Source organism: Mirounga angustirostris, unplaced genomic scaffold (assembly GCF_029215605.1).
Source record: "Mirounga angustirostris isolate CCGP_5_RB_7025 unplaced genomic scaffold, mMirAng1.0.hap1 SCAF_1, whole genome shotgun sequence".
In the NCBI taxonomy this organism is placed as follows: domain Eukaryota; kingdom Metazoa; phylum Chordata; class Mammalia; order Carnivora; family Phocidae; genus Mirounga; species Mirounga angustirostris.
The window spans coordinates 148,517,030-148,542,275 of NW_026991709.1; the positions used below are offsets into that span (position 1 = coordinate 148,517,030).

The 25,246-nt window shown below is 40.6% G+C and overlaps 1 protein-coding gene across 3 annotated transcripts in view; it reads right to left on the reverse strand.

The window, feature by feature from the left end:
• WDR48 (WD repeat domain 48) overlaps positions 1-25,246 on the reverse strand; it is a 46,195-nt gene that overhangs the window by 9,738 nt on the left and 11,211 nt on the right. For all 3 annotated transcript variants that reach the window (XM_045904020.3, XM_064589910.1, XM_045904019.3), the window contains exons 2-13: positions 21,654-21,794; positions 19,372-19,450; positions 18,402-18,484; positions 18,157-18,286; positions 16,218-16,306; positions 15,711-15,812; positions 11,416-11,640; positions 9,662-9,736; positions 8,466-8,568; positions 7,556-7,653; positions 3,219-3,326; positions 2,793-2,889 (exon numbers count right to left, since the gene is read on the reverse strand). In XM_045904020.3, the coding sequence (XP_045759976.1) occupies positions 2,793-2,889; positions 3,219-3,326; positions 7,556-7,653; positions 8,466-8,568; positions 9,662-9,736; positions 11,416-11,640; positions 15,711-15,812; positions 16,218-16,306; positions 18,157-18,286; positions 18,402-18,484; positions 19,372-19,450; positions 21,654-21,794 (1,330 nt within the window). The remainder of the gene's footprint in view (positions 1-2,792; positions 2,890-3,218; positions 3,327-7,555; positions 7,654-8,465; positions 8,569-9,661; positions 9,737-11,415; positions 11,641-15,710; positions 15,813-16,217; positions 16,307-18,156; positions 18,287-18,401; positions 18,485-19,371; positions 19,451-21,653; positions 21,795-25,246) is intronic.

A 25,246-nucleotide genomic window follows, 5' to 3' on the forward strand; every position in this document is an offset into this window, starting at 1 on the left:
TTTCCACATATTCTGATACTCTTTTTTTTTTTTTTAAGATTTTATTTATTTATTTGAGAGAGAGAGAATGAGAGACAGAGAGCACGAGAGGGAAGAGGGCAGAGGGAGAAGCAGACCCCCTGCTGAGCAGGGAGCCCGATGCAGGACTCGATCCCGGGACTCCAGGATCATGACCTGAGCTGAAGTCAGTCGCTTAACTGACTGAGCCACCCAGGTGCCCAATTCTTTTTTTTTTTTTTTTTTAAGATTTTATTTATTTGACAGGGCGCGAGAACACAAGCAGGGGGAGTAGTAGAAGGAGAGGGAGAAGCAGGCTCCCTGCTGAGCAGGGAGCCCCATGCGGGACTCGATCCCAGGACCCTGAGATCATGACCTGAACCGAAGGCAGATGCTTAACCATCTGAGCCACCCACACGCCCCCTGATATTAAATTCTTAACCCAATGCCAATGATGTTCAAAAGCAAGACTTGAAAGATTTTGCCACATCTATTAAAATTTATCTTCGAATGTTTAAAGAAATAATAATATGGAGCAAACAGATATTCTATCTGGTTGTTCAGATATAGATAGCCATTCTTTAAAAATGAACAAACAAAAACAGGAATTACATTCTTTAAGGAACTATTTCCATATAGAGCCACTAAAACTATATTTATATACATCAGGTATGCCTACATGCTACATTCTTAGGAGAATACCAACCAAAGATATAATCAACAAAATACAATAGACTTCTTTGAGTCTCTTCTCACAATACACAAAAATTAACTCAAAATAGATCAAAGACTTGAATGTCAGACCTGAAACCATAAAACTCCTAGAAGAAAACATAGGCAGTAAGCTCCTTGAGCTTGGTGATGATTATTTGGATCTGACACCAAAAGCAAAAATAACAAAAGTAACAGAAAAGTTAGTAGGACTACATCAAACTAAAAAGCTTCTGCACAAGGTAACATCAACAAAATGAAAAGGCAGCCTAGGGAGTGGGAGAAAATATATGCAAATCATGTATCTGATAAGGCGTTAATATCCCCAATATAGAAGGACTTCATACAACTCAACAGCAAAAGAACAAGCAATCCAATTAAAAAAATGGGCAGAAAGGGGAGCCTGGCTGGCTCAGCCAGTGGAGCGTGTGACTCCTGATTTTGGAATTTTGAGTTTGAGCCCCATGTTTAGTGTAGACATTATTTAAAAATAAAATCTTAGGGGCACCTGGGTGGCTCAGTCGTTAAGCGTCTGCCTTCGGCTCAGGTCATGATCCCAGGGTCCTGGGATTGAGCCCCGCATCAGGCTCCCTGCTCAGCGGGAAGCCTGTTTCTCCCTCTCCCACTCCCCCTGCTTGTGTTCCCTCTCTCGCTATGTTTCTCTCTGTCAAATAAATAAATAAAATCTTAAAAAAAAAAAAAATAAAATAAAATCATAAAAAAAAAACATCGGTAGAAGATCTGAATTGACATTTTTCCAAAGAAGACATATAGATGGCCAAAAAGTACATGAAAAAATGCTTACCGTCACTAATTATCAGGGAAATGCGAATCAAATACACAAACTATCATCTCACACATGTTAGAATGGCTATTACCAAGAAGATAAAAAATAACAAGTGTTCATGAAAATGTGGAGAAAAGGGAACCCTCATGCACTGTTGGTGGGAATGTAAATTGGTGCAACCACTGTGGAAAACAGTATGGAGGTTCCTCAAAAAATTAAAAATAGAACTGCCATATTATCTAGCAATTCCACTTCTGGGTATTTAGCCAAAGAAAATGAAATACTAACTTGAAAAGATATATGGACCCCCATGTTCACTGCAGCCATATTTACAACAGCCAAGATAATGGAAACAACCAATGTTCATCAATGGATGAATGGATAAAGAAAAAACATGGTATGTTTGTACAATGGAATGTTATTCAACCATAAAAAAGAACAAAATCCTGCCATTTGCGATAACTTAGGTGGACTGTGAAGGCTACATGGAGTAAGTTAGGCAGAGAAAGACAAATACCATATGATCTCACTTATACGTAGAATCTCAAAAAACAAAACAAGATAAAAACCAAAAATCAAAATTCACAGATACAGAGAACAGATTGGTGGTTGCCAGAAGCAGGGGGTAGGGAAATGATGGGAGTCAAAAAGTACAAACTTCCAGTTATAACATAAATTAAGTCATGGGGATGTAGTGTACAGCATGACTATAGTTAATAATACTGTACTGCATATTTGAAAGTTGCTAAAAGAGTAGATCTTAAAAGATCTCATCACAAGGGGAAAAATGTGTAATTATGTACTGTGATGATGAATATTAACTGAACTTGTGATCATTTTGCAGTATATACAAATACTGAATCAGGTTGTACATGTGAAGATGAAACTAATATAAAGTTATGTCAATTATATCTCAATTAAAAAAAAAAAAAGGAAAACAACAGAACTGTTTCCCAGCTTCACTTTTCCTACCCTAACAGATTTTCAGAAAGGTTTAAGGGTAGAGAGTGTGTTGAGTGTTCAAGTGTTAAAGCTAAACCACAGACTGTGAAAAAAATCAAGACCCCCAAAATATTTAAAATGGAATAGTATTTTCCATTTCCATGAGAGAATATATGGATTTCTTGAGAAATGATTTTAAAAACCTCTAATAAATAAAAACCTCAAATACTGTTAAAAAAATAAAAGAGCAGATAGCAAAAAACAAATCAAAACAACAACAAAAAAAACCCCAACTCAGCACAGATCCACCTTCGCTTTTGAAAGGAGGAAGGGAAGGAAGGACACTTAAACTCACGTTTTGGATCTGACCCATCAGGGCTGCTGAAGCCAGCATCTTTTGCAGAAACCCAAGCAGCAAAACAATCACTCTCATCCAAAGTAATAGTCAACATCTGTCAAAAGAAAAAACTGTTAGTGGCATTCCATTTCAATATATTCTCCAAATGAGTCTCTAAGGCCCTATTTATCTGTACTATTTGACTGAAGAGCTAAGCCACAGATTCAGAACCAAAATGTGTTTCATGTGATTCACTGCAACTACAATTTAATTTACTGGGATACCAAAAGGCATTCTAAACTGCATTTTGCAAGTATTAACATGAAAAATTTACTGTCTTCACACTTAAAAACATAGGACTCTGTAACTAATAATACTTAATTTTGAGCTGTATCAGAAACTTTCAACTATCCCAAACGGTACAAATACCAGTTGCTAACTTACCCCTGTTTTTAAGTCTACTGAGAACCAATTTGGCACATATACCATCTTAAATCTTTTCTTAATTTCATCTTCAAAATCCACTTTGCCCAGGTCTTCAACTTTACATGCCTATACAGCAAAAAAGAAAGCATGGTAATTATCAATATTAAGTGGTAAACCGATTCTGACTTAGGTGTTCAAAATGTTACACATTTTCACACCTGTCTAAATAAAATAGAGTCTAAAAACATCCTGGACGACATCGACACCCACAAGGGCCATGCCGGCCTCTCAAATCCTTGCCAATATTCCCGCCGTAAGTGTACGGCGGTCTCCAACCTCACCATTGCTGCTACCTGGGGTTTCTTCTGTTTCCAAAGTCAGTTCTCCACCACACCCCAGTCAAATACTTACCCTCACGTTGGGCCTTGCCACCTCCCTCACTGCCCCTCAGCACAGGACTGACCTCCACTCCTCAAAATTTGAGAAGCCTTGACAAAATGCCCTTAGCTCTGTGCTACTGTTCTTCCCAGTGCGAGGAAAAAAGTGCCCTTTGTGCTGTGCTCCGGACCCCCTCACTTCTTGGGGACCTGGTACCGTCATCTACCCTCTCATGCTCTCCTGGCTTCTCCCCATGAGCAGTGAACACACTCCAATTACTCTCATCTCAAAAATACCTGAACACCAAAACAAAATCTTTGCTTCACCTTCCCATCCCTATATCCTCTCTCACTACTGCCTCTTCCTGCCCACCTCCCCAAAGTCAAATTTCACCAAAGATTGCTCCACTACCTCCCAATCACTACTCAACCCACTCTATCTGGCTTTCACTCTTAGGACTCTCTCAAGACTGTTCCCCTCCACACCATCCTCCCTATTGGTTAAGTCCCAGGCACATCACATTCCAAATTGGACGCAAACTCTCCATAGGCCAGTGCTGCTAACCACAAGCCTTTTCGGGAAATGCTTATTTAGTTCTTGAGCCGCCATTGGCTCTTGGTTTTCCGACCCCTTTTTATTATACACTTCTGTGATTTCCTCTTTTCTAACAGTTCCTGGAAGGGTGATGACTGGTTTCTTCTCTCTTCAGTACAGATGTAACCCTTGGAAACTCTGATGTTCCCATTGCTTCAGTTATAATCCACCAGCCACTGACTGCTAAGCCGGTCTCTCCGGCCCAGCTCATTTACTGGCACGTGAGGTCCCATCTACCTAGACATTCACATAAACTCAAACTCATTGTCTTGCTCAGCATGTTCCCTTCCCCCATCAATCCATTTTCCCTTACATCACCCCCCCGCCATCACTTCCACTTACCAAACTATCTGACCCAGGAACCTGGGACTCACTCTGCTACTTTCTTTTGTTTTTACTTTTATTCCAGCTCTCTTATCAATAGGCCTCAATACTTCATTATCATTCTGGGTTTTTTTTTTTCCATCCTAGTCCAGATAAATATCTGATCTCTCACCTACATTAGTGTAACAGCTTCTTAACCATTATGTGCCAGCCACTACGATAAATACTTCTCCAACATCTCCTTAACCTCACCAAGAAAGAGGTGCCACTCACACTTTAGGAATAAAGACAGGTTTAGAGAGGTTCAGCATGTTCCAGAGATCATTGGCTAGTAGCTAGCAGAACCAAGATAGCATGCAACTCTATCTCACTCTGAGCCCATGTTCCTAAATACTCTGGACTCCCTACTTCTGTTTAATGTCATGTCCATTACTCCCAATCACTTGATCTTGACACTTCAGGGTCTAGTGTCTAGGTACTGAAAGCTGCTAGAGACACAAAAATGCCAATTATGGAACATGCCAGGTTACTGCCCCATCTAAGTAGAGCTACCTCCCATTCAGGCAGCAGGACTCTACCAAGGCTTTGGCTAATCTGCCCAAGAGAGAACATCAGATCCACTGGCAGAAAATCAGTCAGCCCACCCTGAAAGAGTAGCTTGGCCCAACTAGATTGTTATGTTCTGGAGAGCGTCAGGTGCTGGTCAACATGAGGAGAAGCCCAGCCATGGGCAGAACTAGGGCCACGTCAGTGGCAGAGTAGCCAAGTTCCTGCTGACCAGGTCCTCAGGGCTGCTCTGGATGCTCCCAGTCTCCACAGCACCCCTCTCTGAAACAAACATGAGTCTTTAGTCCCCTGAGAAGTGTATCTCTAACGTAAGAAAACCCAATTGGACTTTTGGAGTTTGCTGCAATTTCATTTTCCACTCAACTACTAAAGCCTCTTGCTCTGTAACCATGCTCACCAGGCTACTGCTTCATTATGTGAAAGTGTCAGTCAGGCCAAGGTTTCTATTAAGACAGTCCTTTCTTCTCAGAAAGAAAGCTGTTTATCTTATTCTTTAGATCTAGACATTTCTTCTAACCAGGAGCCTAACCAAAACCCTAGAGCTTTTCAATTCTTCCTTATAATGTATCCAACATCTGTCTCTTCCTTGAGATCCCCAAGTCATTATGCTGAAGACACGGCCTTCCAGCTTCTTCCCCATTGCACAGACCACTGTCGCTCCAGGCATGGGATTCTTCCTGCTCCAATACAATCTAAGATTAAGATTCTTTAGGGAATAGCAAAGAAGGCCAACTGTGGGGCCTGTATTCAAGACTCTCTGGGAAATGACTTGAATGGCACCTTCTACCCTTACACCCCTATCCCCCCCAACATTCCCTCTAGTCTCCAATTACACAAAACTCAGAGTCACTGAATGAGCACTACCTTCCCTCCTGTGTCTTTGTCATTCACTCCCTCTTCCTAAAACGCCCTACCATTAGTCATCTGCTGGAATTCTTTAAGACCCTCTTCAAATGATTTCTCCACCATGAGGAAGCTCAAAGCTCACCTGATTTCTCTAGTTGTAAGTAATTGCCCTTGTCCATAAACTACCCTGTAATTTGTCTGTTTTTTGTCTGTAAGGCCTTCCCATTTCCCTACCCTTGTCCCTACCAGAAGTGATCATGGTACAGACTGTCATCTATGACTCTCAACACAGTTCTCTGCACACAATATTCATTCAATCCAGGAAATAGATGTTGAACAAATATACCAACAACACCAAGAAAAGCAAACTTTTCAATCTGCCTATAAATTTTTTTTTAAAAGATTTTATTTAGGGCGCCTGGGTGGCTCAGTCGGTTAAGCGGCTGCCTTCGGCTCAGGTCATGATCCTGGAGTCCCGGGATCGAGTCCCGCATCGGGCTCCCTGCTCGGCAGGGAGTCTGCTTCTCCCTCTGACCCTCCTCCCTCTCATGCTCTCTGTCTCTCATTCTTTCTGTCTCAAATAAATAAATAAAATCTTAAAAAAAAAAAAAAGATTTTATTTATTTATTTGAGAGAAAGAGAGAATGAACAGGGAGGAGAGGGAGAAGCAGGATCCCTGCTGAGCAGGGAGCCCGATGAGAACCCTGGGATCATGACCTGAGCCCAAAGCAGATGTTTAACCAACTGAGCCACCCAGGCACCCTGCCTATAAATTGTTTAGTGCTATTTAGAATGTGGTTGAATGGTTTAAAACATCTAACTATCCCACAGGGTCATCTTAACATGACAGAGTTGTAACTGATGCTCATAGTGATGTCTATAAATCCTAAGAAACGGATAAACTTATTTTGTGCACTGCAGGGATTCTCAACCTGGGGTGATTTTGTATGCTGCTGCTTCTTCCTCCCCCTAAACATTTAGCAATGTCCGGAGAGAGTTCTGGCTATCACAACTGAAGTTGGGGGTAGAAGGGAAGGTGGTTACTGGTACCTGGTGGGTAGGGGCTGGGGATGCTGCTAAACATCCTATCATACACAGGACAGATCCCACTCTACTCCACTTCCCTCAACAAAGACTTATTCAGCCCCAAATGTCAATAATGTCAAGGATGAGGAACTGTGATATATTTATTTTAAGGTAAGGCAGCATATAACACAGCGGAATGGTTCCACTCAAATTTTAGGTGCTTAAAAAGATAAACTATGGCCTTATCTAAATACTTGTATAAAAAAGTATCCACCCTGGGGTGCCTGGGTGGCTGAGTCGTTGGGTGTCTGCCTTAGGCTCAGGTCATGATCCCAGGGTCCTGGGATCGAGCCCCGCGTCGGGCTCCCTGCTCCGCGGGAAGCCTTCTTCTCCCTCTCCCCCACTTGTGTTCCCTCTCTCGCTGTGTCTCTCTGTCAAATAAATAAATAAAATCTTAAAAAAAAAAAAAGTATCCACGCCACCCAAAAAAAGTATTATTGCAATCTAATCTTAATGTACATACTTATTACCTTGGTTATTTCATATATATATATTTTATAATAAAAAATAAAGGGGATACATGATTCAATAACTTATATTTAATACAAAAAGTTACTTACCTTCAATACATCCCAATATGCCACATTATTATTGGTATCTTTGGTTAATATATGTCTCTTATCATTAAGAATGTGGCACTGAATAATACTCGCACCCCCTAAAGGAAAAGAACCCAAACAATTAGCAAAACAATTCCCTATTTAAATTCACCATATAGCAGTAATTACTCATTGGCATGTAACAACAGAAATCATACTATCCACCAGAAAGGAGAAGGTGAATCAAAAGATACACATATAGTAATATATACACGTATAAATATATCTAAGGCAGTTTAAGGCCAACCTAAGACAAACTGTCCAATTTTAAAAACAGATTATAGATGAAAAAACCCCCTCCTCCGAGGGGCTACCAGTGGAAAACTGTTAAGGGCAAACCGTTTTACCCACTGGGAAAAGTTCAAATGATGACAGGAAATCTCTGGATCAGTCCCATCTCTAACTTCTGCCTCCTGCATGGACATGCGGTTCTAAAGACACCAGCATGGACACGGAACTGCAGCTGAATGCACCGCTCAGCATTCTACTCCTCACCTGAGCCTTCAAGTCAGAGCTGCCACTTCCCGCTGGAGCACAGAGAAGTCAGGGACCAGATCGGACTTGTTCTGCCTTGTGCCAAAAGACAACATTCAACCCTACATATTTTACAAAGTGGTTCTTGGCTCGACCCAGACTATGACTATTCTGATGCTGGGCAAAAAGATTACCTCAAGAAACTCCCCTTTCAAAAGTCACTAAATAGCATTTTAAAAATATTTTTCTTCTATTAAAAATAAACCAACACACTGTGTCTTCTGTTGCCATCAGAATTACATTTAAAGGAAGGTCACTTCCTTTATTTTTGTCAGTCTCTTAGTAACGATAATTAACCTCGGTAAAAGGTATAATACCTTCCACCTTCCTTACTCACCTTTAATAACCTGGTCAGGCTGCGTACAAAGGGGTGTTATAGGGTTTGTACAGTCATTGTCATAATCTCCGGAGGCTCTAAAATTATGAATTCCCTTCAAGGTCTAAAGGAACAAAATTCATTTTTTAATCATTTTATGCTTTCTAAGTTTTGCCAATCTGTTTAAAGTGGCAAGAAAAACAAAGAACAAATGAGAAAAACCAAAACAATAACATCAACCAAAGAAAATTTAATCATAAACTTCAATAATCTACCATGATTTCAAGAAACAAAACAAGGATTAAGAAGGGAATATTAATACTGTCTTTTTGGAGGGAAAAGTAGGCACTCTTCCAGGTAAAGCTATGCTGATCTCACATTGGCACGATGAAATTTAGACAAGATAGCTAACATTTTTTACAAGTACCGAGAAAGCCCACTTGACTGAGGTATAAACAGAAATAAATGGAAACACTCTCTCTTTTGTTATCCACATATAGTCTGGTAAGCAAGAAAACGTAAATCTTCTTTAATTAACATTTAAGAATTAAAGCACTTTTAATGACTTTTCTCTTCTTATCCTCTATTTCTATCCCTGTTCTTCATGCTATGAGGAAAAAAGAAATGAATTTGAAAGCACAATTTTTCTATTTTCTCTTACACTTGGAAAAACAGAAACCTAACAAGTGTCCCTGCAAGTTGGTACAGGTATTCCCTGCTATCCAAAAGTAAAGCGTTCATATGAAGCCTTTTATAAGCTGAGATGGTGTAAAGACAAAAAAACAATCACCATTTTATAAAAGCAAAAATTCCCTTCTGATTTCTTTTGGTTAGAGAAAATGGGTAATAAATAATGGCGCAAAGCAAACTTTTGGATATCTGGGGAAACTTGGACCAGGGCTGCCTGTTTTCAAATGCAGTTTTGTGAGTTCAGACGCTGTACTAACATTTATTGGTTTATCAGGGAACAGTGCCTATTCTAAGCACATCAAATGTCTATCTTGGCTCCTGACAAAGAAGTCAGATGCTTCATCTTGACTATTATTGTAATTTTAGTACAATCTTTAGGATCACTCACAGAGGCTTTCAGATTTTTGCCACTGTTCAAAAGCATGCTGTCAGGTTCATCCCGAGCATTTGCTACTGGTATCTGGCAGGTCTGTGATAACAAACCACACGTTTACAAACCTTTGCCAGGGATATGGCGGTTCGCTTACCCATTTATTTACTGTAGACTTAGTCGAGGCAACCCAGATTGCGGGAGGGGGATCAGCTGATCTATCAAGCTCCATCTGAAAACAAAGCACAAAAACACTGCTCTGTGGAATGCTGACTCTCCTGAGCTGCCAGGACTAGCTACATATTATTAAATATCAACTCCTTCATTCGATGTTTGTATGCTGACTGTACTGTGGCATGCGTTAAAAGCTAGGGTTGCACAAAATGAGGGAGTGTCTTTGCTAAAGGAGAACGGCCTTTTACGAGTGTAATAGGAGTGACTTCTCCCCAAAAACAGCGGCTGAAAGTTTCAGCGTGATTTTAAATTAAATAGTTAAGGGATCCAAATGGGTATAGTCAAAAGGGTGACTTAGCATAATTTTGTTTTTGTTACTCTTTTGTTTTGTTTTTCTTTTTTAATAACAAGGAAATTAGGTGTCTTTTTCTCTCTGAAAATGTTTGTAGTAAAAAAACATTCTAACATAGCAAAAGTGAAAAGTACCCACGTAATTCACCTCCCTCATCTAAGAATAGTACACCGGCAAACAGTTTACCGTGTGCCTTCTGTATTTTTAAAAACAGTTTACATATAGAAATATGTCCCTACAGCCATGTATATAGATGGCACGCACATGAAATCACTCTATGGTCAGTTATCCACTATTCTTCCTGTGCCAGGAAACTGAAGGTTGGAAGTCATGGGATAGGCTGGACTCCTAGCAAGTAGGAATCCTCTTCAGTTCAAAGTTACGTTTCTTTCAACACACAGTTATGCTGTCACTAAATTCTTTGAGCTTGTTCCTCCACAGTCAAGAGATCCTGGCAGCTGCAGGACTCACACACAGTGCTTCTGCCCCCTGAACACAGGCTCTAATTCCAGCCTCAACCCCCTTGCTCCCCTAGGATTATTGGTTTTGTCCTCTGGGGGGCGCCACCTATTTTAAAGAGCCATACTCGGCCAGGATGTGTGCGCTCCTAGGCCACAGGAATCCCCTCAACTGTCTCCTTTGACTTCTATTCCCTTTTTCAGCCCTTCCTCTTATACTGTGGCCTGGGTTTCAGATGTCACTTAGATTCGTGGGTATTTGCAGTTCTGTTTCTTGCTTTTCTAGTTGTTTTTGGATGATTTTTGTGAAAATGAAGTAGTGCTGTCTTTATGCCTCCATTTTAAATCTGGAAAGCTCTTCACTAGGGTTTCAATGTGTAATTCTGAGATCATCAGGGAGGCCGAACATCTTGTCATATGATGATACGGCCATTTAGCAGTCCAGGCTTCACTTTCAGCAGGTGTCAGTATGGATGGCTTCTCAAGTACCCTTTCACCCACACAGCAGATGCTGATTAGCAATCAGGACTACTCTGAGGCAGTCATGGTTTGGAGTATGAACTGGCTTGTTCTCTCTTCTTCTGGAGCAACTCTTCCACAACCTCCCTCTTGAGGCATTGGACACATTTGTGCTTTGGTGTTGTCTGCTTACAGATACCTGAACTCGTCACATTCCTCCACTAAGGAGAGGTTAGGAAAGCCAACTGAGCTCAGGAGCAACGTGGGGAAATTGCACTAGGATTCGCCAGTGGGACAGCTACGTGTCACTGAGGTACCCAAAAAGTCACAATTTCTTCTACAAGTGACTAATGAAAATTAAAATATGTTTTTACAATCCCATAGCTGATTCCTGTTTTAATACAGATTTTGCCGGATTTGGCTAGCACATGGAACAATCTTAACCACAAAACTAAATTTAGGACACACCTTGAGAACTGGTGCTTTTTCTTCACAAATTAGTACCCGAATGTCAGGGTTTCTCAGGTCTGTACAATAAATCTTTCTGTCCCTTCCTCCAGAATACACATGTGTGAAGGCGTCATTGACTTGCAGAGCCCAAACACCTTCATCATGGACTCGGTACGTTGCTATACATCTCTGCTGGCCAAGGGACCAAAGGCGAATTGTCCCATCAGAACTGCCGGAAAGGCACTGAAAACAGAGAAAGTTAAAGTTAGAAAAAGTTCTGGCTGGGAAAGTTCCTGCTTTGCTGTGCTCTGCACTCGGTGCCTCTCCTGCCTCTACACTGTCAAACACCCACCTCTGACATCCTGTATTTCTGCCTCCAATAAAGACCTCTGATAAGCATGCACCACAGGCTGAAAATGACCGAAGGCAACAGTACATGCTCAAGCAGGGGAAACTTCTGAGCAAAACTGCCTTTCTCCTCTCCTACCTGGCCACATGCAGAGCCGGCATCCCTTGGGAACTTGTTAAAAATGCAGATTCCTGGTCCAATTCCAAACCTAATGAGGCAGAAACTCTGGTAGGGTCTATCAGTCTGTGTTTTGATAGGCTCTCCAGGTCATTCTGTACACTACGGTTGACGAGATTTGCACTAGGCCAGCAGGTCTTTTGGAGCCCTAGGTCACACCTCTGTCTCACCTCTCCCTCACTGCAATGCGCTCCTAATGGCCTGCCAGGTCTCTGGCATTCTACCAACAGGAGTCAGAAGCAAAATCTAGTCCCGGGCTTACCACTCAGTCTTTGTGACCTTACAGACTTCCCATCTGAGCCTCAAGTTCAACATCTATTAATATAAAATGTGGACTTCCAGCATTCAAAGTTAACATTAGCAATTCTGATGCTTTGTAAAGGCTCAGGAGCATCAACTACATAGAAGTTGCTGGCACACAAACTAGGGCTGAGCACACTGTGACTCCGACAGAAAGAGGCTGAATTGGGCACACTACATTCACATTCAGCATGCCCGGGGTTCACTACCAGTTACTGTGGTGACTTGCAGAAGAGAATAAAAACTTACTTCTTTGGGGAAAAAATGGCCTCAAGAAGCAGCAGCTGCTAGTGCTGGCGTAAGAAATTAAGTAGGCAAAGAGCTTCAAAGAAGAGAAGATAGTTGTGGGCTTGGAGATTTAGAAAGTGTCTGAATAGATGAGACCTTAAGGAATATTAAGATTTATTGGCGTGCCTGTGACTGGAAGGGGCCTTTCGAACTCTGGATGTGTTTAGTTAAATGCACACCCACTAGGACACTCCCCCATAAGTTGCCAGGAGCATCAGTGTTTTAATCCCCTATTCTAACTGGTTTACAAGGCAACCAAGAGCCTAACCAACAACGAAACTGTCCAGAGGAAGTTACAAGCAGACCTCCAACATGCCTGTGAGAGGACCCATACAATCTGATGGAGAGAGCAAGGAAGGGCTCCCCTGTCCAGGAAGAGCTGCTACTCTGAGGTGGCAAAGCTGTTAGTGTAGCTTTGATCCCTCAGATCCTAGGCCATGTATCTACAGGGAGTAAGATCTGACAACTTCAGGATAAGGAAAGCTAAGGTGATAGGTTGAAGTTCTCACAGCCTAGGCAACTTGCAGCAAGGGAAGAGATAAGTCCCAAACCCAAAGCGTACAGCTGAAAGATGAGAGAACAGAGCTGTATCAACTCTGATATTGAACATAAAATAATCTCTGATGGTAAATGTACTCGATGGCCGCTAAAAGGCAGGCCCCCAAGTAGACAACAATTACTTTTAAAGTACAATGCTGGCGAACTTCTTTGCAGCGTTTGGTAGTATGGTTGAAGGATGTGCCTATTTAATAGGAATTCTAGTGCCTGCTACCCTGCAGGAGCTAGAGTAATCATCAGACATTTCCCACTACCTCCACCCTTCCACTGGATAAACGTGAAGACCCTGTCACTAGGAGGTAATTCTTGGGACTAGGACAGAAGGACCTGAATGGTTCTACTACATTAGACTTAGAGGCACAGACTCTACAGCCCTGATCAGGTGGCTGCGCTTTTGCCAAATAGAAACGAGGGGGGCCAGTGTATTGAGGCCAGGCCGCTGTTGACCAACATAAGTGTTTCTGGGATGGTCACTCATATGCAATTGTAACTGCAATAGACAGCAGCCAAGTGGGCAAGGTAAGTCAGTGCAAGGAGTGGCCTGATGCTTAAAGACCCCTTGACTTTTAGCTAGGTTCGGCAGGACTTCAATTATAGGAAAACCCTGTGAGGGACACACGAGGATGTCGCTGACTCAAACCAAGATGGCAAATTGTCCCAGTTCCTCAAGCAATTGCCTGAGCAAGTACAAGGGATGAAATGTCAGGTGGCTCAGCCCAGTAGTGGTGGCACCAATCAAAACAACTGCTGTGGCGACAGACCTCAAATAGTATGATTTGCTAAGTAACAACAACACAACAAAGGAAGGGGCTGTCTATGGGATTCGCTGGCCTGTTACACATATCTTATCACAAGTCTCTGACTCATGATGCCACCAGAGATCCTACATTAGAAGCTTGCAGGGCAACTCTGCGGGATGCAGTACATGCTCTGGTCCAGTAACTGTTAACTATTTCTCTCGTATATTACAAGAGTCTGAGAATCAGTACCTAAAGGTTTCTTTTTTCCTCCTTTGGCCCAAACAAGTAGTTACTGTTGCTGTTTTGTTGATCAATTCCCTAATATAAGTGCAGTTGGGGGTTAAGTTTACATTTCGCCTCTAGCTGCCAAGAAGGAAAATGGATGGAGGAGGAACTCGAGGAGGATGGTATCTGCCTAATTATGCGCTCTACCGCCCAAGGGCAGCCTTTCAAGCGGTCTGCTTAGAGTAGGTGCAGCTGACTTTACATGAAGTACATCTGTAACCATACGTGCTACTTAAATTGTCTTAGGTAAAAGCGCGTTCATGACTACATATAGAGGAAACAAGGCAAGGAGTATAGTAGCAGGAGGAGCTTTAGAAAGTCTGCCAAGCCCACAGCCTCCTTCTGAAAACCATCTTGTCCACAGCCCCCTATTTCAGGGCAGTCCCATGAAGACCAGAGGATGCAGTCAAATCCTGAACGAAGCCCACAGAACAAGGCCGGTGCAGCCATCTCAAGTGCAGCCCAGCAGCTACCCTGCAAAACAGTGAGGAGCTGACCAAACTGGGCTTCTCAGACTCCCAGGAAAATGGAGCTGTAAAGGAACTCAAGGGCACTGGAGAATGCCATGGCCTACAGACAAGAATATACTTACTACTTCTAATCTTCTTACCAACTATACAAACTAAATATTATGGTCCCTGCTTTGCAGATGAGTCAACTAAGGACTAGTAACGTGAAGTTCTCTCAAGGCCACAGAGTACATTAACACTGAGATCCTTCCACATCTCCAAAGACCTCCATGGGCATCTTCAAGCCTCTCTTTGCCTGGTTCTGAAGATGAGTTCCTGGTTTTGGCTAGTTTTCCAAACCTTCCTCTCACCCCTGGAGACAAAGGTTTCTCTAATTCACGTGTGAGGCAGTTTCTATAACGTAATTTCCACAGAAGTGATGGCGCCTCTCATCGCACCACCTCCCTACTCTCCCTTTCCTAACCCGCTCGCAATCAATTCCAGTTAGCTCTGGGCTTCTCCTTGGCCCATGAGAAAACATGGCTGGGGGAGGTAGGGGTACAAGGTAGAGGTGGGTCTTAACTGAAAATGGTGCTCAGTTTTTGTTTTTATTATCTATATTGATGAAACATCATTTTCCCACTGCTACAGAACAAATCGAATTATGTACCCAACCAGTACATGTTCAAACATTACCAAAATGTTTTTCTTTGAAATGCTGACTCTTAAGTATTATGTCAGATAACTAAATTTATAAACTGTATCTATACAGTCAAATGACAGGATTTGCCCAAAGTCAAACCCACTGTCAGGAAATTTCCCCTTAATTCACTAGCACAAAGCATTCAATGACAAAACTTCCTTCTGCTTTACACAAAGTGACATTTTAAATTATTGTTATCCTATACACATCATAACTGCATATACTTGTTGGCATTCGAATTATTCTGAGGGAACTTTTTGTTTGGCCTTTATTTAGAAGTGATGCAAACAGAGTAATTTCAAAATTACATACAATTGAGTATTTTAAGGATTTAAAAGCAGACCACGGTTTATAATATGTGTGGCTTTGGGTTGAAATCAACCTAGGCAACAAAGCGGGGAAGTTTCTGGTGCATGAAATTTTGGACAAGGTTATTAGGTAAACGTGCACACGCAAGTGCATACCTGTGTACCATCTCTGTTCAACAGCAGTGCTTTGACATTGTCTGTGTGTCCTTTCAGCTTCATTAGTTTTGCACATGTTCTTGGATCCCATACCCTTAAAACCTGTGTATTTTAACAAAATATTACACAAACTAAGTGTATATATATATATATATATGAACAAATTTCAATAATAAATGATTTAGAAGTTAAATGACAACCATTACATTCTGAGAAGGAAATATTGTTCTGCCAGTGGACACTGTCTGAGGCCCCCAATCTTTTCAAGTAGGAGGAAGCCCTTCTAATGTCAAAACACAAATAGGCCTCCTACACCCATCCACCCCACCCCCATCACCACACGCGACAGTAATTATATAGTTATATTCTCGTTTGTTCAAATAAAACCTTTCCCTCAGCATCCACCAAGCAAAACCATGGTCTGTATATTTAGTAATTACACAGATCAAATTATTTTGGTGTCTTTGTTTTCCAGTGTTAAGATATACCCGTTAAGCTCCCCCTTACCTTCTCAGTGGACCCTGATACAATGATTGTTCCCAGTTGATTCATTGCCAGGCTATAAATGGAATCTTTGTTCCCACTTAAAGAAGAAGCTATTAGAGATAAAGGAAGCTAAACGTTAACAAAATCATCAGCTGTTCAGCAGCTAGTCAGCAAAAATTGTAAGTTCAGTTATTCGGTTTAGAAAATCTTATCTTTGTGAGTGCTCCAAGGAAAAGAAGTCTAGCGATGATGGAGGTCATTCTAAACAAGACCGTTACCAAAATTTACATCTTTTCTAGATTTGAGCATACACAAGTGCTCAATAAATATTTGCTAAATTGAATTGCACTGCCATTTAAAAACTATCCACATAAGTAATGTATTTTCAAAGATATACTTGTGCCAATAAATATGAAAAATATGTCCAAACTCACTATTTTCAAGGAAACACAAATCAAAGCAAAAAATATTATTTTCACCCACCAATTCAGATTTTCAATGAGGTAATAATTCTCAAAAGACAGTTCAACGGTACTCTTATACATTACTTGTGGGATAAGTACAATTTGTTGGCACAGCTCTTGGAAGGACATTAGGCAATGTGTAGCAAGAATCATGTTCATGCTCTTTGATTCAGAACTCAGTTTCACTGAGGTGAAAAAAGTTGCATACAAAACTGTCTATACAGTATGATCCTAATTTTCAATAAAAAATATAAACAAACATACTAAGAAGTTATGAGTGAAGCAGTTAATATATTCGTATATTTAGAAAACGATTGTAGTAAGTACTCAATAAATGTTAGCAATTAGTGTTTCTATAATCATAAATCAACCTGTGTGGTAACCTCTTTAAACAATTCTAAGCAAGATGTATCTGTTGCAGAATCTGTAACCATAAGCCTGGTCTCTGACCTTGGAACAATCCTGACTTCTTTTGCTTTGTTCCCTCCTGTTAGTGTCTCTTTGAGGCAGACCCTACATCTAGAGAGACCCAATGTGTGTCATGACAGCCCTCAGCAGGGACCAGTTGCTGAATCACTACAATAATGCACTGGTGAAAAATCAAAGAGAACAGAGGAGGGTAGTGTTTAGAGCTTTGCATATTTCCTGGGGAAAGGGCAGAATAGTCAAGAAATTATAAACATCAGTCTCCTAATGTGCCCTTCCTGGCACATCCTAGATTATATTACGACTGTTTTGGCTATGTCAATGTGAGTATTCCACAGTTATGACAAATTGGACCTATATGTAGGGATCTAGATAGTTCAGATTCTGAACACAGACTTTCTAGCCTAGAGGACTCTAGTAGGGTGAGCCAACTGTGAGGCCGAGTCTCAAATCTAGATTTGTTTGGGTCTAACCTGGTAATCTGAGATATCTTAGTTGGTGAGGCACCTGCGCTATTAACCTACTGTGAATGTCTCTGAATTGCCTCCAGGGGCACCCAACCTCTCTGAACTCTTTCGAAACTGGCTGGATTGTTTAGGGCGGCTCTGAAAGGGTGCCACAAAATCAGTATTGGAGGACTTTTCTGTCTTTCCTTTGGGTATTCTCCATCTTGGCCATCAACTCAAGGGCTCATAAGACATAGTAACACTTTTAAGAGTCAGAAACTGCCTGCTTTGTCAGGGCCAGGCAATGCTGTGGGAGGTACAAAGTGGTGATAAGACACACTCCCCTGCCCTGAAGGAACTTACACTTTAGCTAGGGAGCTAAGACATGCACACGGACAAAAATAACCAGGTTACACCTGAAGAAGTTACCATTTTTAGACTGCAGTGACGAACTAGCTCCTTGTTGTTCAATCATACTCTTGGGGGCTAGAACAGTGTAGGTAGAAGCACTCTCAAAATATGAAGCACTGCCTCGATGCAAACCTATCAAAGATGTTTCATAAACCATTCTTTATTTATATCAACTTGAATTACTTTTAAAGAAGTTTTTTTCAAACACCTTACTTGTGACAGTGTTATTTGAGGCAGTCAATGCTGTTAAAGTATTCACATCCCAAAGGAATATTTGTCTGTCCAACCCAGCCGAAGCTACCAGTTCTTTATCCTTGGCATATGCTAAGGCCTTTACATAATCCTGTAACAGAACACACATACAATGATCTACTAGATCAGTAAGAAAATGAGCCACATAAAGTAGCGAGATCTCAATATTATACTAGAGACACCAAAAATTACGTTTGTTGTTTTACCTTATGTGTCCTTAGTGTTGACATGCAAAATCCCTTATGTGCATTCCACACTTTCACTGTCGTGTCAGAAGAAGCAGATATTACTAGAAGATGCAAAGAATAAACAAACTCGAGTAGTAAGACTTCACCATTTTAAAGACTTATAACAATGCAACACACTTTCAAACTAATGTTCATAGACACACATATATTCTTGAATATTTATAGTATTCTTAAGTCAAGTATCTGTTAATGTTCACACACACACACACACACTTACACACAATCTAAAAGCTTTTCCTAGAACCTATTGTATTTTGTCTCAAATATGTATTTATTTATTTAGATTTTATTTTTATTTATTTGAGAGAGAGAGAGCACGAGCAGGGGGAGGTGCAGAGGGAGAAGCAGACTCCCTGCTGGGCCGGGAGCCTGACTCGGGGCTTGATCCCAGGACCCTGGGATCATGACCTGAGCCGAAGGCAGACACTTAACCGACTGAGCCACCCAGGCGCCCCTCAAATATTTTTTTAAATAGGCAGAGCAAACTTTTTTTAATGTTCCAGTTGAAGGAGCAACTAATCTGATGGAGAAAAATTTCTCTAACACAGACTGCAAAACCAAGAAATGGATCTTACCATAATAAGAACGAAAAAAGACATTAATAAAGCTAAAAGAATACATATTGTTATGAGTCTATTTATATATAGTTCGAATGCAGGCAAAACTAATCTACAGTGTTTAGAAGACAGGAAAGCAGTTATCTTGGGGCATAAGGGAGTTACTGAAAGGACAGTCCAAGGGGGCTTCTTGTAATCTGTATGTAGACATGGGTGTTCACCTTATAAAACTTACTAAGCTGTGTTCTCAAGGTGTGTGTGCTTTTGTTTGTATACGAAACTTCAATTAAAAAAAAGTACATAAAAAATGAAAAGCATATCAAATTGAATAAAAAACTTCCAGAAGCCCAATAATCCAAAGAAGTACTTACAAGTTTTCCCATTACAACAAAGTACAATGTCGTTTACCCAATCGGTATGGTGTTCCATAGATGCTATATATGGATCTTGCTAAAATTAAAAGAAAAATTGTAAGGTCATCAGTTTACATTAGAGAATGAAATATATTATAAATTATAGATATGTCTTCATTCTTCAATTAATGTGACACACTGCTCTCAGGTCTTAAAACTGACAACTGAATTCAGAGTAGAATGAATGAATTTATTTAAGAGAGAGAGAATGCGCACGCGCCCATGTGTATGAATGCATACTGAGCGAGTGGGAAGGGGCAGAGAGAGAGTCTTAAGCAAACTCCACGCACATAGCGGAGCCCAATGCGGGGCTTGATCTCACAACCCTGAGATAATGACCTGAGCCCAAATCAAGAGTCCGATGCTTAACCGACTGAGCCACCCAGGCACCCCCAGAGTAGAATTTCATCAAACAGTTGGTGCTTCCATATAACAGATGTAAACAGAAGTTTTGTTTTAGGAGTTTTATTACTGATGAAAGCCTAGGTTTCTAGGACAAATGCTTAATTTTTGTCTTAAGTTAGCAAAGACAACAAGATCTGGGCGAGGCACTGCATATGACACAGAGTGCTGCAGGCGGGGGTTTCCTAGGAAGGACAGGATGTGAGCAGATCTACAGGCTTGAGGGATTTGGATCAGGGGTGGTAAAGGCTCACAGCAGACAGCAGACCCAGAAATGAAGATGTGGCTGAACGAGAGTAGTGAGGAGCCCAGCCTGACTGCAGAAGGAGATGAACATTTTTGCTCTTAACCCCCCTACTAAGGTTTTTACCTTCTGAACTAAATGTTTTCCTCATGATATCTACAGTCCTTCAGAGAAGAACTGGAAGCCCAAAGTTAAAGGAGTACTAGCCCTGCCACTGTATTGATTCAGTAACTTGAGATTCTTCCATTCTTCTCTCTTGGCTTAATTACCAGGAGAGGCCTTTTAAAGAGCATTTAGTTATATCCTACACCCAACACAGGCAAGTTCAAGACTCTTCAAGGCTGAAGAGAACAGCTCTCTCTACAAGTTTATTTGAGAAATGATGCTACTTAGTCTTGTCATGAAATGAAGACCGGAATAAAGATGTCTAAGGGAAGGATAGGTAGCTTTCTAGATTCTTTCAGGCTTAAGTTCTGTGTTTTCCTTAATTTATTTGAAATACTGTTAATTCCTAGAAGGTGACATTCCAATTCAAATGTGAGTTCCAAGAAGTATTTCAAAGCCATAGTATTCTTAGTTTCCATTTTTTTTGATACTGGGCCCACCACTATTTCCATTGGTTAAAAAATTTAAAGCCCACTGGACCAAAGTCCATTTGAAGAAACATTATCCAGCAACTGTGCAGAATAGTGGCTCTTTTTTAGACTGAACATCAGACTTGCACAACTTGCTAGAGAGACAGAGACTTTTAAAACTACAAGGTCAAGCACCAGGTTCTGAAGTTAGACTGGGAGCTAATTCTCTGTCACTTACCAGCTATTTAACCATGGGTTTCTCTGAGCCCGTCTTCCCATCTATGGAAATGAATCATTATCAGCTGCCTTGAAGGGTTGTTGTGAGAATTAAAACCACACTGGATAGGAAAGGACTAAGAGTGTATCTGGTACATGGCTAGGAGCTCAATAAATGCTCTTTCTCCTTCCCTGAATCTTCCTTCCTATGTCATTCACAATACAGGCATTCAAACAAAATACAAAAAGAGTTCCTTTCCATTTGACTGGGGATTTATTTTTACATAGATTTAAGTCCTTTCCCTGTTTAAGAAAACAGACTTTAAATCTTCTGAAGAAGTCGACCATGTTGTCTATTTTTATATCAACCTTATAGTATCTGATAAGGCCTTATGGATTTTTTGGGTACCCTAATCACTTTTAAAGAAAGAAATCAAATGTTTCCTCCAGATTAATTATAAATGTAAAAAAAGCGTATTCAACTTTTTTTTTTTTTTAAAGCACTGAAAAGGGTTGCCAAGAACAGGAAAATATAAATTGTTGAAAGTAATCCTCCCACCAGACCAATCTCTTTGCTTCTTTGTAGCAGAGATCTCTTATCACACACCTAAGTTTATGGAGTCCCTACCTTAGCTAAAGCAGTTTTGAATACTCCCCTAGGGGTGTTTTTCTCAGAGGCTTACAGAATTCTGGTTGCAGTGCACCAAATAACACATTGCTCAGAGATTAAATCTGAAACTGTGAAAAGTGCCATATTAGACAGACTAACATTTACTGAGTATAAAACTCAATCCCTGCCTTACCTTGTGCTGATTGACACTCCATATTCTTATGATTGAGTCTCGACCTGCCGTGAAAAGTCTGTTCAGTGCTGGATCCAGCTGCAGGGCATTGACTCCATTTCGGTTGTACTTCTCCACTTCATCTCGAATAACATAGGAAACCTGATAAATACGTCCAGATTTGCTTTTTATGAAGTTGTAAGACATGCAATAATAAAATATAGCCTACTAGTAGCCAATCTGAAATTCAAAATCCCATGTTTTCCAATATAAAACTTATTTTTCAACCCATTAAACATGTCATTTTATTCTGTAGACACTGAAACACTGAGAAGTGGAGATGAATGACATTCATGATGTCAGGCTCAGCCTAGTCCAGGATCAGCAGGTATAAAGTTAACTTACTACAACAGCTTCCTAACCAGACTCCTCCCCACTCTTGTCCGTCTTGAATCCATTTTCCACAAAGCAGCTGGGGAATCTTTTAAAAATGTAAATTGGACTGTGTCTCTCCTCTGTTCAAAAACCTCTTGAGCTGCTTACTCTCCTAAACTCATGATTTGATCTGAACGCTTTGACTGGCCTCAGTGCCCTGCTCACTTCTCCTGCCACTCATCTTTGCACACGCTGCTCGCCATTTGGGCACACTGCACCTCCGGACCATCGCACGCACTGGCCCCCTGTGTGGAAGCTCTTCCCCCCAACTCTGCTGCAGTCTTTAGATGTGTTTAAACGATGCTTCCTCAAAAAGGCCTCATCTGACCTGCCACACAAAATGAAGTTTTGTGTTTCTATAATACGCTAACCATTTCCTTCAGAGCGTTTTCCTCTATTTTGCTGTTGGTAACCTATCTGCTCCAAGTGAAAACCCAAGAAAATCAACCAAAAGCAACTATAAGTAAGAAAAAGACAGCCCAAAGCAGAATGTTTCTTTCCTTCTTTTCTTTTTTTTTTTTTTAAAGATTTTATTTATTCATTGGAGAGAGAGAGAGACAGAGATAGCGAGCAAGAGAGAGCGAGCAGGGGCAGAGGGAGAGGGAGAAGACGACCCCCCGCTGAGCAGGGAGCCCAGGACCCCGGGATCATGACCTGAGCCAAAGGCAGACACTTAACCGACTGAGCCACCCAGGTGCCCCAAAGCAGAATGTTTCTAATCTAACAAAATAACTAGTTAAGAAAAAACTGGGGCGGGGGGGCAAGATGATTTACAATAGGAACAAGAGTAAGTACTGGAAACATATTTTGCAAGGAAGATACATAACCAACAGCACAAGATACATAAAAGAACAATCTGAATAAAGGAGACATGCCATATTGTAGCACAGGAAGATTCAAAATTAATAATTCTTTCCTAAATCTGTGAATTTAACCCAACTTTGGTCAGAGTCCTATCAGAATTCTTTCTAGAAGCTGACAAAATACATACAGTACAATGTCTCCAGGGGAATACCCATTTTTTAAAAATGAAAGGATATTCTTTAAAGGTTTTAAAAGGTAAAGCTACGAGAATTACAATGGAGTACCACAACAGGAATATAGAAAAAAAGGATCAGTAGAATAAAACAAAATTTGGACACATATTTTCCTACTACAAATTTTTAATTTTGATCTAAACGTAGTGTTTCAAATCAATGAGGGCATGATAACCTCTTTAATAAGTTATCTAAGCATCTAGTGATTCCACTGGGAAAAATTATATCCTTTCTCCAAATCTTAAACCAAAATGAATTTGCATATGAACTAAAGATTGAAATTTAACAATTTAATCATAAAAATATTTTTAAAAGACAGGCAAATATGTATAATCTCTACATAGAGAAGGTTCTGCTAGTATGACAAGAAACAGGGTAATCTTTTCAAAGAAAAAGACCAATGCTGCTCTGACCACCACAAGTCAAAACCTTCCAGATGTACACAACTGCTCACAGCAGCATTATTCACAGCCGCCAAAAAGTGGAAACAACTCAACTGCCCACCAACTGATGAACAGATAGACAAAATGTGGTCTCTCTGTGCAATGGAATCTCAGTCAGCCATAAAAAGCAGTGAAGTACTGAGACAGGCTCCAACACTGACAGAATCTTAAAAACATTCTGCTAAGTTAAAGAGACCAGTCACAAAAGGCCACCTATTTTAGGAGTATACTTCCAAGAAATGTCCAGAACAGGTAAATCTACAGAAAGAGAAAGTACATTAGTGGTTGCCAGGGACTTGGAGGAGAGGGAAATGGGGGTGAATGCTAATGGGTATGAGGTTTATTTCTGGGGTGACAAAAGTCTCTGAATTAGGTGATCAATGTACAACATTATGGATTTACGAAAAAGCCCTGAATCGTATACTTTAACAGGTTGAGTTCACACAAATTTTATCTCAATAATGCTGTTATTCAGGGAAAACCAAACAAAACTCTGATCGTCAAAAAATAAGATGAACAAGGTTAAAAGGCAAACATCTAAAATCTGGGAAAATAATGAAATAAGTATGAAAGATAAAACTCTTGAGAACCTACAAAGAGTCCATACAAAACAGTAAGAAGTCGTCAAACTCTCTGACAGAGAAATAAAGATCACCAAGAGGAAATTTTTTAAAAAGAAAAGAAAATGCCAACAAACACATAAATAAAGACATGAAAAGGGCCAGGGTTATATGCACAAAGACAAGACTGTTGTTTTTGGCCTAGTCTTTTGGGTGCAACTAACTGTAATACTTACTCAAATCAGCTTAAATTAAAGAGAGAGGGAGGGAATTTAAAAAAAAAAAAATACAAGGATATCTATCAGAGTCCAAGGGCAGGAAATATGGTCATGATTCATAAGAGACATTTTTAAAATAAAATCATGGCACTTCTCTGCTGAAGTCTTCCAAAGGTTTTTCACTGCATTTAAAAGTCCGAATTCCTCACATGCTTTGGATCTATCCTGCATCTTCACACTCACCTCAAACTCCCTCTAGCTTCTTTCATGAGAGTCACCCCAAACTCTGTTCTGTTCCTCAAACACACCAAGCTCTTTTCCACCCACACCAGGGCTTCAGTATTTACTGTTCCCTGTGCCAAAAACATCCCCCTCCTCAACGATCTCCACAGGAATACCCTCCCCCTGGCTTTTATCTTGTCTGGCTCATCCTGGCCCTTCAGGTCTTAGCAGAAAAGTCACTTCTTCTGAAGGGCATCCCCTGATCTCCTTCCTCCATCACTTACCCTATTAATTTCTTGCACAGTTCTTACCGCCCTCTGTATTTCTTTTTGTTGTATCTTCTCCTTCAGAATAAAAGCTTCAAGAGGGTAAGGAACTTGTCAGCCTTGTTCCTTCTATCACTGTGCCTCATTAGTGTGTCTGGCACATAAAAGACACACAATAAATATTATTGCATGAATCAGACACTGGAAAACCATCGCAACCAAGATGGTTTCGATGCCAATTTCAATCTCTCTCAATCTCTTTTTCTCTGGGGCTCCAAGACCCCTTATCTGCTTCTCTCAGTACATTTCATAGTGGAGACTATGTTGCAAATAGGAATCTTAATGTTCAAATTTCTGGCAGATTATGTGATTGGTCCAGTGGGAAAGGGTCAGAGAATAACAACATGATTGTCAGGTCCTAATTCCAGGTGGA